Genomic DNA, 15719 nt, shown 5'->3' with positions numbered 1-15719 from the left:
TCTCATCGCCAATGCTGCAAAAATAAAGATCAAGTGAAATTCTTTAAACTTGTCTAAATATCTAATTTCTCATTTTTACGTCCTTAATAGTGAGATTTTTCAACTCATTTCTTGTTTTAAGTGTCTTGAAGTGTCTTATTCCACTGGCAGATCAGTTTGCTTGTTTCAAGCATTATTTCTTAAATTATCTGAGAATATTACGTTTAACATACGTTTAATTAGTTTAACATTAGTAAATAAGTCTTATGATATAACTATAGCAATATTTACATATATTTAGATTATATTTAAGATGGTTTCACTTGCCATCATTGTTTGCACTGTAAAGGAGCATACATGTAGTCATAATTTCACTCCACATCACCACAAAAAAAGTAGGAAAAAAAACTAAATGAAAGATGCATTTATTGAATGACTGATTGCAATCATTTGGAATGAACATACAAGATTAAGAAAATAAATAAAAATCCCTTTCTTTAGTCCTGGAGAGATCAGGTCAACTTGCAGCTTGACCTCGGTTTGACTTCCATAAATTACAAGAGGCTAAAAATGTTCGCCGCAGTCTTTGCTCAAGTGGTCTCCTGAACGCTTGTAATATTTTGGCACGGAGGTCAGAGATGAAGCAATGAGGAGGACCGGAGTGGCGAAGAGGTGGTTGATTCTCTTTTACTCTGCAAAGCCTCAACTAGCAAGTAAGGACATCTAAGGATTCCTTTTTCACACCAGGGACCTGCTGAGCAAACTGGTCTTGTTTACATTCAAATTCTGTGAAACTCATTATTTAAAACCGCTCAAATGAGCAAGCACAAAACCTCCCAGTTGCAATCAGTTAAAACATTATCTACAGATCTGAAAGGTTGTCTGGTAGCATTACATATGATATTGCAAGTCTTTATGCCTATGCTGCTATATGGAGCTCATAACATAGCAGACAGTCTCCCGTCTGTCCTGAAGTATCTGCAGAATGTTGTAAAATAGCTTAAACTCAGCCAACAGACTGTGCATGTTGATGACTGAAGGCTTGGAATTCTGTAATGATATTTAGGCCCTGGTAGCAGCAGAAAGCCTTATGAAAACTGGAAAAGAAAAAAAACATTATATTATAGCTAATGCTCCAAGGAGCATGGCAATAATGAGTCTGTGCCAGTGCCAGGACTGGGAAACACTTTGATCCTACCACTGGCTCTATTGTGTTCTTTACAGATTTTCAGTGCCTTTAGTGGAGAGGGAGGGACGACAGTACATTAAAGGGCAGAGAAGAAGGGAGGTATTTAGGGCTGGCCCTGGAAGGCGTCTAGGTTAAAGGCTGTGTTTAGGAAACGCTCCAGCTCCAGGAGGTGGGCCTTCTTATTGCCGGTGGCAGGGGCAGCAGCTGACTCACGCCCAGCATAACTGTGAATAAGAAAGACATGCATACAACCATTAATGAAATGTAGGAAATTCAGGAAACACATAAAAGGGAATGTATCAAGCATTTCTACTGAAGTAAGCAGTAAAGTCTTACCGGACAGGACGGGTGTTGTTAATAGTGGTGCAGATGCGTGGCTTTATGTAATCATAGTAGCCCTGATTCTTGTGCTCCTCCTGGCTCCATAGCACATCAGCCTGTGGGTATTTATCTATTTCTGCCTTCACCAGGTCAAACGGGAATGGAGAAAGCTGTAAAACAAACCACAGATCAGGTGTAATTACCATATTTAATCAATTTTTTTAAATCACATTTATTATAATGACATTTTTCTTTTCCTATATTTTATTTTCACTTCCTCCTCAGTTGTGCCCTTGAGCCCATTTGCAGCATTCATGGTTCCAGTATCTTGTTTTATTGCCATGCCATGTATTAAAGCAGCCTTATGTAACAATATTCATGCTCTTGGGCTCCCCCACAGTTAGGTAGTGTCATTCTCGCGAGCGTTGTACTACCCGCTTCACCAGAGTTTAATAATGCAGTATCAGACAAGCCCAGCGTCAATCTCCCCAGTACAGTCAGCAGCTCTTGTTTTAGTGGATATGATTGTACATGACTGTGGCACCTGTTCAATGCGGGCGATAGCCACAGCATCCTCCATCCCTTTGCTCTTGCGCTCTTTGGTCAGGTCATAGTAAACCTTTCCTGTGCAGAAGATGATGCGTTTCACTCCGGCAGGATTCTGGGATGCAGTGCCCTCCTCTGGGATCAAACGCTTGAAGTATGTGCCTAAATATATATGTTGGAAAGTACAAAAAATACAACCAATTCCTGAATTTGTGTAAGTTAAGTGATACTGTCTAATTACACATTATTACCACCAGTTACATTTACATCCCTAACACAACCAATACAAATTTCAGTGATTTATACATATAACTAGAAATATGATAAATATAATTATTATTCAAGGACACATTTCCTCTTCAGAGTCAAAAATAGATTAAATTTTTGTTACTGAAAGCACTTACCATGTAGCATGTCATCAAAGCTGGACTTAGCTTCTGGGTGACGTAAAAGTGACTTGGGAGTAAATATGATAAGCTGCAGGTGAGGGAGAAATGAAGAATCAGGCATGGTTACTTAATCATTGGACTATTAACAATTACATATTTTTAATTGGTTTATCGTTAAGGTTTCACACAAACTACTTTGTATGCCCGATATTGCTCATACGTTGGTAGTGGTCATTCTGACCTGCCTTCATTACATTGATATTGCTCACCTGATTAAAATTATGCAAAATCTGAGAACACAATTTATGGGATTAAACAAATCTGGGGTAGGTTTTCCAAAGACTTAATGTCTTATCGTAATGCTAAGTACTTGATCACTTGATCTTAAATAATTGTCACTCACACACACACACTGACTATATATATTTTAGTTGATTTATGTAGTTGTGTGAGTATTTAAACTGCTGAGAACATCATCTTTCAGTCAATCCTATATAAATCCGATAATATTGCTTTAAAATATTTTTGGCTGTATGTCTGACTGAGTTGAATCAATGAAAGGAGTCACACTAAGGGGAAGTCAACAAGTTTTTGGAGCTCATTCCCTTAAATTTCGGTTTATCAAGCTCTTTCAGAAAACGCTCACAAAGCTGGGTCTTATTCTTAGAAAATCTGAGATGATTTACATTAAATCTGTTAATCCATCCTCCTTTAAATGTGTAACAGAGGTGCTAGTATCTTACAGGCTTGCGAAAGGGCTGAAGGATCTGCCTCCTCAGCACATGGAAGTAGTTGGCAGGGGTAGAACAGTTCACCACAATCCAGTTACAGTCATACAACTGCCGCATCGCAAAATCATGAGTGATTTTCTGGAACAGACAACAGTAGCCGTGAATACTTCACACAGCCATATATATGGACTATAATGCTCATCATTTACATTGATTCAAAACAACACAGCACTTACAGGGAAAACATCTGGGTCATCATTACACATTTGCAGAAACCGCTCTGGACGAGCTGATGAATGCTCCGGACCCTAAATGAATAAATAAATAAATAAATAAATAAAATACATTCTAAAATAGAAAGACGATTATGAATTAGGCAGACAACCAATAAATAGTGAAAAAGACACTTAAATAGGAAGATAAAAATGGAGTGTACCATTCCCTCCATGCCATGGGGAAGAAGCAGGACAATGCCATTCTGGCGCACCCACTTGGCCTGGCCGGCACAGATGAACTGGTCGATAATGCACTGGGCAGTGTTGTGAAAGTCACCAAACTGGGCCTCCCAAAGCACCAGAGCATTAGGGCTAGCCATAGCAAAGCCCAGCTCAAAGCCTAAAGAGTGTTGGGGTAAAATCACAGCTTAAAGGAACAGAAGACTAACAGTGATCAAGAGTGATGCCACTTTTTATGAGTTCACACCAACTGTCAATCTAGGTTTTCAGGCACTGCATTAGTCACAGTAACATCATGTATTTTAATCACAGCTAATACCCTAGTAACTTACCCAAAACACCATACTCAGATAGGGAGCTGTTGCATACAGTGTAAGATGCCTGGTTTGGGTCAATGTAGTTCATTGGAATGCAAGTCCTCTTGTCCACATTCTGATCATGCAGTACATGGTGACGGTGGCTGTGGACAGGAGAGTGAGTCTGTTAGAGACACTACAGACACTCTTTAATTGGTCTAGTGTCTCTCTTGAGTTTAACAAGAGAGCTAAGCTCAGCTTGAGTAGAACCTGAAGGTGCCCCTCTCCACATCCTGGCCACTGAGGCGAACGTGGATGCCCTCTTTCAACAGAGAACCAAAGGCCATGTACTCGCCCAGAGCCCAGTCCACCATTCGGTTCTCAACCATCGACGCTCTGCCCTTCAGGATACGGGTCAAACCTTATATACAGAGAAAGCTGGACTTTTGTCACTGAACACAAATACACTGTAGGTGTGTAAGCTGTATGACCATAAAAAGTGCACCTCCATGGATGGTAAGGTCCTTAACAGGCACAGAAGAGGCCACTTTGCCAATGTGAACAAGGTCATCTTCACTCAGTCCAGTGGAGGAACAGCTCATGCTCTTAGGCTGGCCATCCAGAGTGAAGAAACCTGTAAGCCAAATAATTTCCAAACAAGCAAATGATCATGATATTCAAACTGTAGAACATAAATATTGGTAGAAAAGCCACACAGCCACACAAGTGCATACCGGGCCAGGGGGAGTCAAGCCAGTGTTTGATGTGGAGAATCTTCTCATCTTTGGAGCGAGTGTAGGCCTCCTCACAGATCTTGTCATATTTGGCGACCTCTTCCTAAAGATACAGATTAGAGGACTGCTGTCATGGTGTTCCGAGATCTGTTTTTCCAAACTGTATCTATATTCTGTTGCTGGCAAAACAGCTCTGACCTTTTAAGGCATGGAATCTACAGGATTTCTGTACCATCATGCTGCCCGCATCTGCCCACTTCATCACGCGTGATTATCCATGCAGACCTGCCCACGTTTCCGTGCTTTAACCACTATCACACTATACAGTGTTTTAACACTAGCCACCATTAGAATTGCATTCTAACGCATGTTTTAACGTATGTCGTTTTATGAACAAATGAACATGTGCACATGCTCAAACTCATGGTTTAATACCGTTTTCAAGATGTGATTTAATAAGCCAAGTTTAAGCCGGAAGGATGGAGAGATGGAAGGACTATCTCTCTTTGCGAACAAGTTAATCGCTAGTAATTGTTTGTAATTGTTGCATCAGGTACTGAATATTTATGACAAAGGTTGCTGAGGAGACACTTATCTTTAGATGTCATGCTGCCCCTTTAGCAGGGCGCTGACTGCCTGTCATGGTGCGACGAGGTGATGCGAGTCTTTTGGGAACTTTTTACTTCTAAAAGTCTTTTAGAAAATTCTCTCAGCTCAACTCGTCCTCGTGGAAATTCTGCTTTTTACTCTTGCTTAGGCCAGACTTATGATGTACGAATGCACACACTCAGCTTGTCTAGTCCCTGAGTATTGTTAATGGAATAGGACTCTCTGGAGGACAAACATCAACCTTGCCTAATGCCAGGCGTGGTCTAGAGGGGTAAAAAGCATCCCAGCATTAAAGCTGTGGTATGAGGGTACTCCACCCAATATGTTTGGGGACAGTTGGGGTGGTGATCACTTCCTGATAACGCCTGTTGACTGCAATAAAATCATCTAGCAAAACTTTATTTATTTATTTATTTATTTATTTTTTACACATTCTTTTTTGAATACCTATGATTTTAGAAGAAAACATGAATGAGCAGGGGTCCCAATACATTGATATCGTGCATGTCCTGCAAAGGGTCTTGTTCTGACCTCATATTCCAATCTGGTGACGGCTCCCTCTGCAATCAGCTTCTCTACATATTTCTGCAACACTGGCTTTTGCTTCTTAATCTGCTTGTACATCAGTGGCTGTGTGAACATTGGCTCATCCATCTCGTTGTGGCCGTTCCGCCGGTAGCCTACCTACAAAACAAGTCAAGCCACTATTTTAAATAAAAAGAGTAACTAAAGAGTGTGACACACGGTACTGTGCAAACAAATAAAGAAATGCTTTTCCCCCCCACCATCCTGGGCCTTCTATTGCAGAACATTTTCAACTCACCAGGTCTACCACTACATCTTTGTGGAAAGTCGCCCTCCACTCTGCAGCAACTTTGCACACATACATCACAGCCTCCGGGTCATCAGCGTTCACATGGAAAATGGGGGCATTGACCACTCGGGCCACGTCGGTGGGATAGGGAGAGGAGCGGGCCATCCTTGGGTCAGTAGTGAAGCCAATCTAACAAGGTGATAGTAGAATATGTCTATAACTTTAACCATCTTACTATGCAACAGCTTTTGTAATAGCCAAAAATAATTGACAAAGTGACAACGTGTTGGGTGTAGTTGAAATGAGGGCTTGAGACAGTAACCTGGTTGTTGGCGACCACATGTACAGTGCCATGTGTAGAGTATGAGGGTAGGTCACTCAGGTGGAAGGTCTCATACACAATGCCCTGCCCTGCAAATGCTGCATCTCCATGCAGCAGAATAGACATTACCTGAGGAGGAAAACCACAAAGGGTCATCTTTGGATTTTTTACATTTTTTTAATTATTATTATCCGAAATAAACTTGAAAAATATGCTCCAGGCATGCATGCTCACTAGGACTGTGTGTGTGTGTGTTCACACTATGGACTATATGGACTTGAATGAGGGTGTACTATATACACACACCTCTCAAAATGAACAGATATAAAGAAAAAGACTGACCAAACAAGGTAGATGTGAACCAACCCAAAACTCAATGACTTAAGGCTGTTTCTCCATTCATCTAATAAATGTTCATTAATCTCACACAGCATTTTTAATTACTTGTATTACAACAAGTGTAACTGGTGGTGAGCAATGCGCAACAGGTGCCTTGTGTTACAGATCCTGAAACTCTAAAATACATGTTAAGTAAAGAGTCTTCAATTGCTGAGTGCATTAGATCTCAGTAATAATTTGCAGTGAGGTTTCAGCCTGTAAACATCAACCTTCATAGGCTGTTTTTGTCAGTTAAGTTCTTAGTACTCAATGCGAACCCTGTTGCCTTCAGTGTCTCCACAGTAGAACTGCTCAGCCTTGGTCTTGCCCTGCACCACTGGGTCCACTGCTTCCAAGTGAGAGGGGTTGGCCACCAGGGAGAGGGTGATGTCACGGTCTGTCACACGGTTGATTCGCCTGTGATACATCCCCAGATGGTATTTCACATCTCCAGAACCCTGACAGGCAAATGCAGAAAGACAAAAAGAAAACCAGACAATGTAATGTTATGTGTAATGACAATGTAATGTGGTTTCCTGTTTACTACACACTTCACTAATCCAGGTTAATCTAAAGCTGCAGGAGGTATTTGTAGGGTATTCATGACAAGAGTGAAGGATGACTGCCAACCTCATCAGCTGCCTCCAGCTTGGAGTCAAACTGACAGAAGATCTGCTCCAGCTCTTTACGAATGACGTTGGCCAGCACGTTCAAACGGCCCCTGATGGAAAGAGTGCCAGAGATTAAACAGATCTCACTTACACAAACCAGCAGAGTTAACCAAAAGTACGAAATAATACAAGCACCTAAATGAGACTAAAGAAGAAATGTCAAGGAATGGTTAATATACCTGTGAGGCATGCCCAAAATTACACTCTCCACACCGTTCTCACTGGACTTGTCAATGATTGTTTTGAGGGCTGGGATGAGCGACTCGCAGCCCTCCAGTCCAAACCGCTTCTCTGAAGACCACTTCCTCTGCAGGAACTCCTCAAATCTGTTGGAAGCACAATGAGGAATGTTGAACACTACAATAAGAAACCCATCATATTTCTGCTTGAATAATAAATCAGCTGACTGAACAGTGTGTTCATCGCTTCAGTGTCTCCATTTTTGTCAGTTTTTAGTATTCTCCATCGACTGAATCCTGTAGCTTGCCTTCACATTCAAAACATTTTTGCCTTCTCCTTTAAAGCAGCCATTTTTGAGTTGTGTGTGTGTTTTTTGACAGTGATGTAAGTGTAATGAAAAAAAACATTAATTCACAACTATAATAATGAACTATAATATTAAATAATAATCATGTATCCCTTAATGACAATGTTAGTCCTGTCATGGGTTGGCCAATTTTAGCCCATTCTTGCTAATCAAAGTGTCCAAGAGTTCCATCACTGGGCATTATTTGAGTTTGGGACATGCACCCAACAGAGGTCATCCTGGAATGTGTGAGTGTCAGTGCTGAGATCTGCTTGAACATGAAGCTCAAAGTTAGCGGAAGAGTAGGCCAACATGGAAATGAAAACCATCTCAAGAAACTAATGTAATCCTTGTATGTGTATGGGAATGTGTATTTCTTATAGATTTCATGTACTATGAGGGATTCTTTATATAGTGTGCATGATGAATGTAGCTTTCGTATTTAATACAGCATTTAGGGCATTAGCGGCTTTTTTTTATTAAACATGTGACATTAATAAACTAACTGATTTACAGAGGAAAGCCAAAAGACAGTTTTTAGAACCAGTCCAAACTTAAGGGTAACCTATGCAAAACCCTAACATTCTCCATCACTTGACTGACCTGGTAGAGCGGATCATGCGAGCTAGTAGAGTCCTTTTTTCTTCCAGAGTGAACTGCATCACACCAGGCTTCTCAAACTTCTCCCTGATCCATTGGCACTGCTCCAGATCATTGATGAACATGAACTCCACCCCAATGTGCTGACAGTATGCCATCTGCAGGCAGGGGGCAGCATTGACACATTACATGAACCACATATCACAAAGCTGGATTTTGCTTTGCTGTCATTTCTATATTTTGTTTGCCACAAGCTGAAGGAGCGTATGACCATACTGTACAAGAAAATTAAAAACTATTTAAACTTATTAAAAAAATAAGACCAACAAAACAATTCAACTAATGTTTTCAGGTAATGGCAAGCCTGAATTCTCCCTTTGCCCTGTAATTACCAATTTGGAGATTTGTATTTTTTTGTAAATTATTTAAACACATTATGTCTGTGTTTGTACCTCTAAACGGCGGATGATCTCCTTGAGTGGCAGGGCGCTCTCATTGCCCCCAATGAAAGTAGTGGTGGGGAGTCTAAACACTTTGTCTAGATCCGCCTCATTAAGACCATAGAAACCTACCGAAGGGGGGGGGGGGGGGGAGAGACGCGCATTGCAGAGGGCATTGCAGAGGGCCAACATCCAAAGGACAAAAGCAAGACAATCATGTTAGAGGATAACACCACAACTGAATGAAGAAAAACAAACAAACAAATCCCACAAACTCCAAATACATTGATTAACAGGTGTGAATTCTAAACTGTGGTACAATGAAAGTTGGTGAGATGCATGCAGAGAATCAAAATAATAATAATATAAAATAAATTATAAAAATAATAGTTCATTATATTAATAAGAAAATAAAATCAGATACATGTTTTCTGCTCCCTGGTGGATTACAAGTTGAATCTATTATTATTATTATGATTATTATTATTATTATTAAAAAGGCCTAAAGATTTTACATTCATGGCTAGCCTTAGCTATATTAATGCTGTCTGATGAGTGTGCTGCGTAAAGTCCATGTAATTGATATCTATGGTGAGATATTGCAAACCTAAAAAACCACAATGTACAGGTCAGAACACTTCCTGGAGCCACTCTAAGACAATTGCATAGTGTACCCTCTTATTATCCGGCTGTTTCACTCGTGCATGTGGGTATCTGCATGAGTAAACTCTACAAATGGCAGCAGAACAATACATCTGAGCACAACTGAAAAAAGAGACACAGCAGCCTAGGCAACACCAGTGCATTGAAAGGGGCACTGTGGAAAGGTCTAGAAGAGTGCAGGTGATTGCCAGTGAGAAAGAGCAGGAGAGCGAGGGGAACTGCAGTGCCTAAAAGAAAATGTGCTTAAAGCTAAATAAATAAATAAATAAATAATAGACGATGCATCATATGGACAGTTCACAAAGGGTACATATAAACAGCCATTAGACTATACTCTCTACTCTGACAGGAAGAAACTGATACATCTGACAATCACTCTTTCCTCCCTCCCTTTTGTAGCCTAGTTTCCATATATATTTTAAATGATTAACAATTGCCCCTTGACTTCTCTCCTAATTACAGGTCAGTGGAACATCAACAATACTTTAAGGTAAAAAGGCGACAAAATGGTGCACCAATTATCCAACATGATAGCTATTTTCAATGGATGAAATCTATAGGTGTGGGTGATGGTAAAAATGTGTGACATTGACATAATGTCTATCTATCAGTTTAAGCCGAGAGTACAGTGCATAGAACCTTCTGCGGCAGAGAAGCACTTATTCACTTAAAACAAAGCCCCTAACCCCACAGAGACAATTCATGACCTCACCAAGTTTGGCAGAGGAAGTGATGATATCCATAGGGATGCACGAATCAAGATCAGCATCCATAATTCCTAAGGGGTCCAGCTGGGCAACATGGTGTCCACGTATCTGTAATAGAGCAAGACAAAAGACAGAGAGGAAAGATAGAGCCACAGCAAGAAAGTAGTAGAGACAAGGCCACAATCCAAAGGATCATGGGGGAAAGGAAAGCCATTTTAGACACCAAAAAAAAAAGACGGGGGGAGCTCTACCAGTATGTGCTAGAGAACCATCTACTGTTTCACTCATAGAAAATGCATGTTGTTTGACCTTTCACCTGTGAACCATGCAACACTATTGTAGGACTAACCTGTTGTAGCACTTGCCATATCAGGCCATATAAGATTTACTTTCAATTTAACAACATTTGTTCAATGTTAATTTTGTAATTTCAGATGTATGGAAAAGTACACCGGAAATCATACTGGTGCAAAAGTATTTTCTGCATTAAGAAAAGTTTATTAATTACATATTTATTTACAAATGTCAAAATTTTTGTATTAATTAAAGATTACATAATAGCTGTTCACAAAGGCAGGGTTTTCAACACAAGAGTGTTACCTGATAGGCCCGGATGAGGGACTGCACAGCCAGATGATCCTCTACTAGTTTCTCCACATTGGGCTGAGCTCCTACCAGTGCCTGGGCCTGAGACAGTCCTGACAAGTTCACCCCCAAAGGAGGTGGGCTCTGGTAGGCAGCACCTGGGGGTGCACCTGCGTTGGCATTACGGAAGAATATGTCCCAAGACTGCAAAGAAAAGAAAAAAAAAAAAAAAAGAAGTAGTAAACCGATCATTCTAAATATATTACTATATAACATCCACAAATAACCAATTTTATTTTAACTCACAGCCATTACACTATGTCCAAATGTGTGTGGATCTCACTTTAAATGAATGCTGAATGCTACTTTAAGTTGCACCCACTGCTGACACAGACGTACGAATGCACACACAGCTTGTCTTGTCTCTGTAGAGAAGTCGATGAACATAAACCTATTGGCACTATGCCTAATGTCAGGCATGGGCTACAGCGGTATATCCCCCCCCCCCCCCTTTTTTTTTCAAAAAAGAAAACGCAAAAGCATAAGCAAAGCTTGGGCACCTGGTGTAATCAGTACTTAGTAATACCCCCTTTGGCGAGCACCATAGTTTGATAGTTAAATGCCTTCTGTAGCAGCCAAAACAGCTTTTTGTTTGAGGATTTATTTTTCCACCCACTTTTCCTGCACAAGACTTCCATTTCTGTACTGGTACTACATTGTGGATTTTCAGGAGTATTGTCAGCATCATCTTTTTAAAGAGTGTGATATTTGCTTTCAGAATTAGCTGGTATTTAACTGAACCCATTCTTTCATCTACAAGCCCGAAGCCTGAGTGCTTAACAGTTGGAGAGATGTCTGCATTTTTTTCTCTCCAAACATATACTAGGGATTCACCGATCCGGCTTTTTCAGTTCCGATACCGATACATAAACTTTGCATATTGGTCAATACCCGATACCATTGCTGAATTAATAAACCATATACCTTACCATGTGGGAGAGACTTAAGGCATCAGGACCGACTTCAACATTACTTTATATAATATAACCAATTAACACATAGATATAAATGGCTTAAACAGCCATTTATCATATTTTTATTTGCACATTTAGTGCAGTCTCACACCAACAAATTAAAGTTAAAAGATCGGTTCCATGGATCGGTCTAATTTTTAGATACCCAATCCAGCTAATATTGTTAATATTGGGACTGATATCTGATCCTAATATCTGATCGGTGAACCCTTACATATACTAGCACATTGCACCCAAAAAGTTACATTTTAACTTCATTGATCCAAAGAATTTTGCAGCATGCTCCAGGCTTGTTTAGATTATTTTTCTTCATAACGTCTAATGCTGTGCTGAATTGTGTAATGAATTGTTTAATGCAGGAAAGGTCAGAGTCTTAAAGGTCTTTTACAAGCAAACAGTGGTTTTGATTAGATGTTGTAGTAATCATATAAGCAGTTCTTACCAAACATTTTCTTGGTCTCCAAGACATCAACTTGCCTTCCACTGTTCCTCTTTACTACCATTTCTTAGTTACATTATGAACGGCTACCTGAATTTGATCTCTCCTGCACTGCTGAATAACAAATGGCAAGAAAGAAAGTATAACAATAATTGGTGTTGAAAAAGGGGAAAAAAGGGAACTTGGGCGTGTCTTCAAGCAAGCCTTTAGTAAGCCTTTTTGAAACCCTTTGTTTGGTACAAACACAGCTGGTATGAATTCCGGATGTTAACAAAGCCGGTAAGGCCAGTAACCTCTGCACTTCTATTCGGAAGTCCTTGTACGCAGAACATGCAGAGAAATAAACAAACAAAAAGAAAATGGAAAACAAAGGCTATAAACTTTAGTTGTCCTCATCCAGCAGAGAAAGCTCAGCACTCCTGACTTACAAATAGGCCAGGTCATCCTGGCCCAAAGACACATGACACAGCAGACTCTGACCTGACAACTATCTAATTGGATTTCCATCACTGAGAGGCTAAAGAGCTCAGCGAGTTAAATTTATAATAGTGGACAGTGTTGATGAAATAGGGCCAATGAATCACCTCTCAGCAGTAAACTGGAAGCACTGCAACGTGCTTTTACATAGAGAAGGCACCACTTTCGCAAAGGATGTTGAAGAGTCACTAGCACAGGTCATTAACCCAGCAACCCAGATGACATCATGACCAGTTGCCCAATTACACTTTTCCAAACATCTGTCTTTACTTCTTCTCCAAAGCATAAAAGCTGACAACAGAGCGAATTCCAAACTAACACATGCCTTCCAAAGTACATCAGCAACCTCAGCTTAAGGTCGAGGTTTAAAAGCAATAGAAAATAAACCTTTGTTTGCCACCAATCTTTGCATGTAAACTATTGATTAAAAACCTCTACTGTCTACCCATACTGGTTTAGACAAGCAATTACGAAACCAGCTCATTAGAGGAAGGAAAGCCTCTTTTGAAATGCAAGCTAGTCCAGAATCCAGTAATGGCCATAACCTTTGGCATATTTTAGGGACAAAGAACATGGCAGGCTAGAAAAATAGAGAAGCAGTACCTGGTTCAGGAATCACTATAGAATTCCCCACGGCTGAATTTTGTTGACACTGCTGTGCCCTCTGGGTTTGACAATATTTGCATACAGCCAGTGCATGTTGCTTAACTTACTATAAGGTACACCATACAGTGACTGGTTAAAGCAACATGAGACCAACAAGGCATTCCCCCAGAGGTGTCTGACCTTACAATGTGTGACTTTTCAAGAGAACCAAACATGAAATAAGACTTCCCACCCTTTTGCAACAAACGACACTCAGATCTAAGAAGTAATACATGCCAGGAGGACGTGCACATTTCCACTTAAAAGTGCTGTGGCACATTAAGAAATCTGAACGTTTTAGCACTCTTCTGTTGCCTAGACAACATGTGGACCTAAGCAAGAAAAGCAGGCCAAAAAGAATGAAAAATGAAAAATAAAAATGATTATTTTGAATGATTGAGATGACAGAAACATCAATGCTGAAACTCCGCACAAATCTATTATCTAAATGGCAGGGTAATCTATCGAATATGTAATGCCTCTGAATGAGAATGAGACAATTTTGATACAGCATTTCAGTATTCATAAGAGTTAACAAAACAGATGTCAAAAAAACAACAGAGAGGAAAAAAGCAACAACAAAAACAAACATTAGCACATGGCTCTTTTTAGATGATAGTACGATGTGCGTTGAATAAGCTTCATGCGAAATGGAGTTAACAGTGCTACAGGACAACACAATATGCAGAGCAAGACTAGGTCTTTTCTCTTAGGTGGACGATGTGTCAACATTACTTTAACATGCATTTTCACAGTAAGATAACAAACTACATCAGCTAGAGTGGTTAATGGGGCAAAATGAGATCTTGAAGACCAAGAAAAATCTCAGATAAAACTAGTTGTACATGGGCAAGACACTGATTTGATTGCCAAGAACCGACATGGAAGTAAAGAGGATGGTGCAGCGTTCCACTGTTTTGTGCAGCACTGAAAATCAAACACAATCATCATGAAAGTCATGAGAAAGAAACCTTAACTTTGACCCCATTTCAAAACTTAACGACTGAAGCATGCTTTAATGGAACATCTAGAAAAGCCAGAGGAGTTTTGGGAATATAATAAACTATTTAGAATACCTACACACATGTACATTATATTGTTTAGGAGTGTATTTATGGCAATTTTTGACCATTATCCCAGAAGCGCATTTGTGAGGTCAGACACTGATGTTGGACAAGAGGGCCTTGCTCGCAGTCTCCGCTCCAAAGGTGTTTCATTGGGTTGAAGTCAGACCTCTGTGCAGACTAGTCAAGTTCTTCTACACCAAACTCGCTCATCCATGTTATAATGGACCTTTGTGCACTAGTGCACAGTCATGTTGGAACAGGAAGGGGCCATCCCCAAATTGATTGGAACACCTGAATTCAATCATTTGGATGGATGAGTAAATACTTTTGGCAATATAGTGTATACAGAAAACTACTAGGACTTGGACATGGCCAACTAGTGGCTCCTCTTGCAGAAAATTAGAAAGTGGAGGAAAGAAAACACTAAAACAAACACTGCTGCAGAATCTGGCAGATAAGCAATACGAACATACCTAGTGTTTGTAGTTCTAATAAGGACTGCCCTTACATTTAAAGACAACAATCACTTAATTTATCCTTCCATGATGAAACCTTTCATATCTGTCTAAGTATGTATGTAAAGATGAATGACAAACTCAAAAACCCATGCATGTCAATTACCTGTCAAAGTTTCAATTATTTAAAAATAATTGAAATGTGTTTCAGCAAGTAAGGTCTTACAAAAAGAAAGAGAAATTGCAGTTGTGCTGGTATGCCTTTTTCACTAATGAGCAACCAATGTAGCCAACAGAAAAGGACTGGTCACTATGGGCATACATTTATTTTTACCAAGATGAATTACAATAGATCAACAGTTCTTCTAGAGAACAAACCAATGTGTGTTTCATACAAAGAGAGCATAATGCCCTCTGGTCCATGACAGACTGCCATTACTGTTGCACCTATAAATACTGGCAAACTCTACAGGAAGGGCCAGAAGCATAACAGAGTGGAACAGAGTTTTACTGCTGCTGTTACTTTCTACAGGTATAATTCCCTAAACTTGATATAGCAACATCAAACACAGCCCCACATCTGCAGCGACATCACTCCAGCGTGTGAGTGGGGGACAGAGATCTATGAGTGTGAGACATGGAAGTAT

The 15719-nt window shown here is 40.1% G+C and overlaps 1 protein-coding gene across 1 annotated transcript in view; it reads right to left on the bottom strand.

Annotated features, from left to right (window-relative positions):
- Window positions 1-406: 406 nt before the first annotated feature.
- The window catches only part of ogdhb (oxoglutarate dehydrogenase b), a 17905-nt gene continuing 2592 nt past the window's right edge, over window positions 407-15719 (bottom strand). The window contains exons 3-23 of the mRNA XM_072658881.1: window positions 10971-11159; window positions 10376-10478; window positions 9013-9128; window positions 8564-8718; window positions 7614-7760; window positions 7394-7484; window positions 7042-7221; window positions 6386-6514; window positions 6073-6252; window positions 5781-5933; window positions 4641-4743; window positions 4412-4540; window positions 4177-4327; window positions 3943-4070; window positions 3592-3770; window positions 3392-3463; window positions 3168-3293; window positions 2440-2512; window positions 2034-2197; window positions 1505-1659; window positions 407-1392 (exon numbers count right to left, since the gene is read on the bottom strand). Coding sequence (XP_072514982.1) covers window positions 1272-1392; window positions 1505-1659; window positions 2034-2197; window positions 2440-2512; window positions 3168-3293; window positions 3392-3463; window positions 3592-3770; window positions 3943-4070; window positions 4177-4327; window positions 4412-4540; window positions 4641-4743; window positions 5781-5933; window positions 6073-6252; window positions 6386-6514; window positions 7042-7221; window positions 7394-7484; window positions 7614-7760; window positions 8564-8718; window positions 9013-9128; window positions 10376-10478; window positions 10971-11159 — 2844 coding nt within the window. The 3' untranslated portion in view covers window positions 407-1271. The remainder of the gene's footprint in view (window positions 1393-1504; window positions 1660-2033; window positions 2198-2439; window positions 2513-3167; window positions 3294-3391; window positions 3464-3591; window positions 3771-3942; window positions 4071-4176; window positions 4328-4411; window positions 4541-4640; window positions 4744-5780; window positions 5934-6072; window positions 6253-6385; window positions 6515-7041; window positions 7222-7393; window positions 7485-7613; window positions 7761-8563; window positions 8719-9012; window positions 9129-10375; window positions 10479-10970; window positions 11160-15719) is intronic.

This window comes from Salminus brasiliensis, chromosome 16 (genome assembly GCF_030463535.1).
Source record: "Salminus brasiliensis chromosome 16, fSalBra1.hap2, whole genome shotgun sequence".
NCBI classification, from domain to species: Eukaryota; Metazoa; Chordata; class Actinopteri; order Characiformes; family Bryconidae; genus Salminus; species Salminus brasiliensis.
Note: the sequence above shows the minus strand (reverse complement) of the source record. Positions and strands in the feature narration are given on the sequence as shown.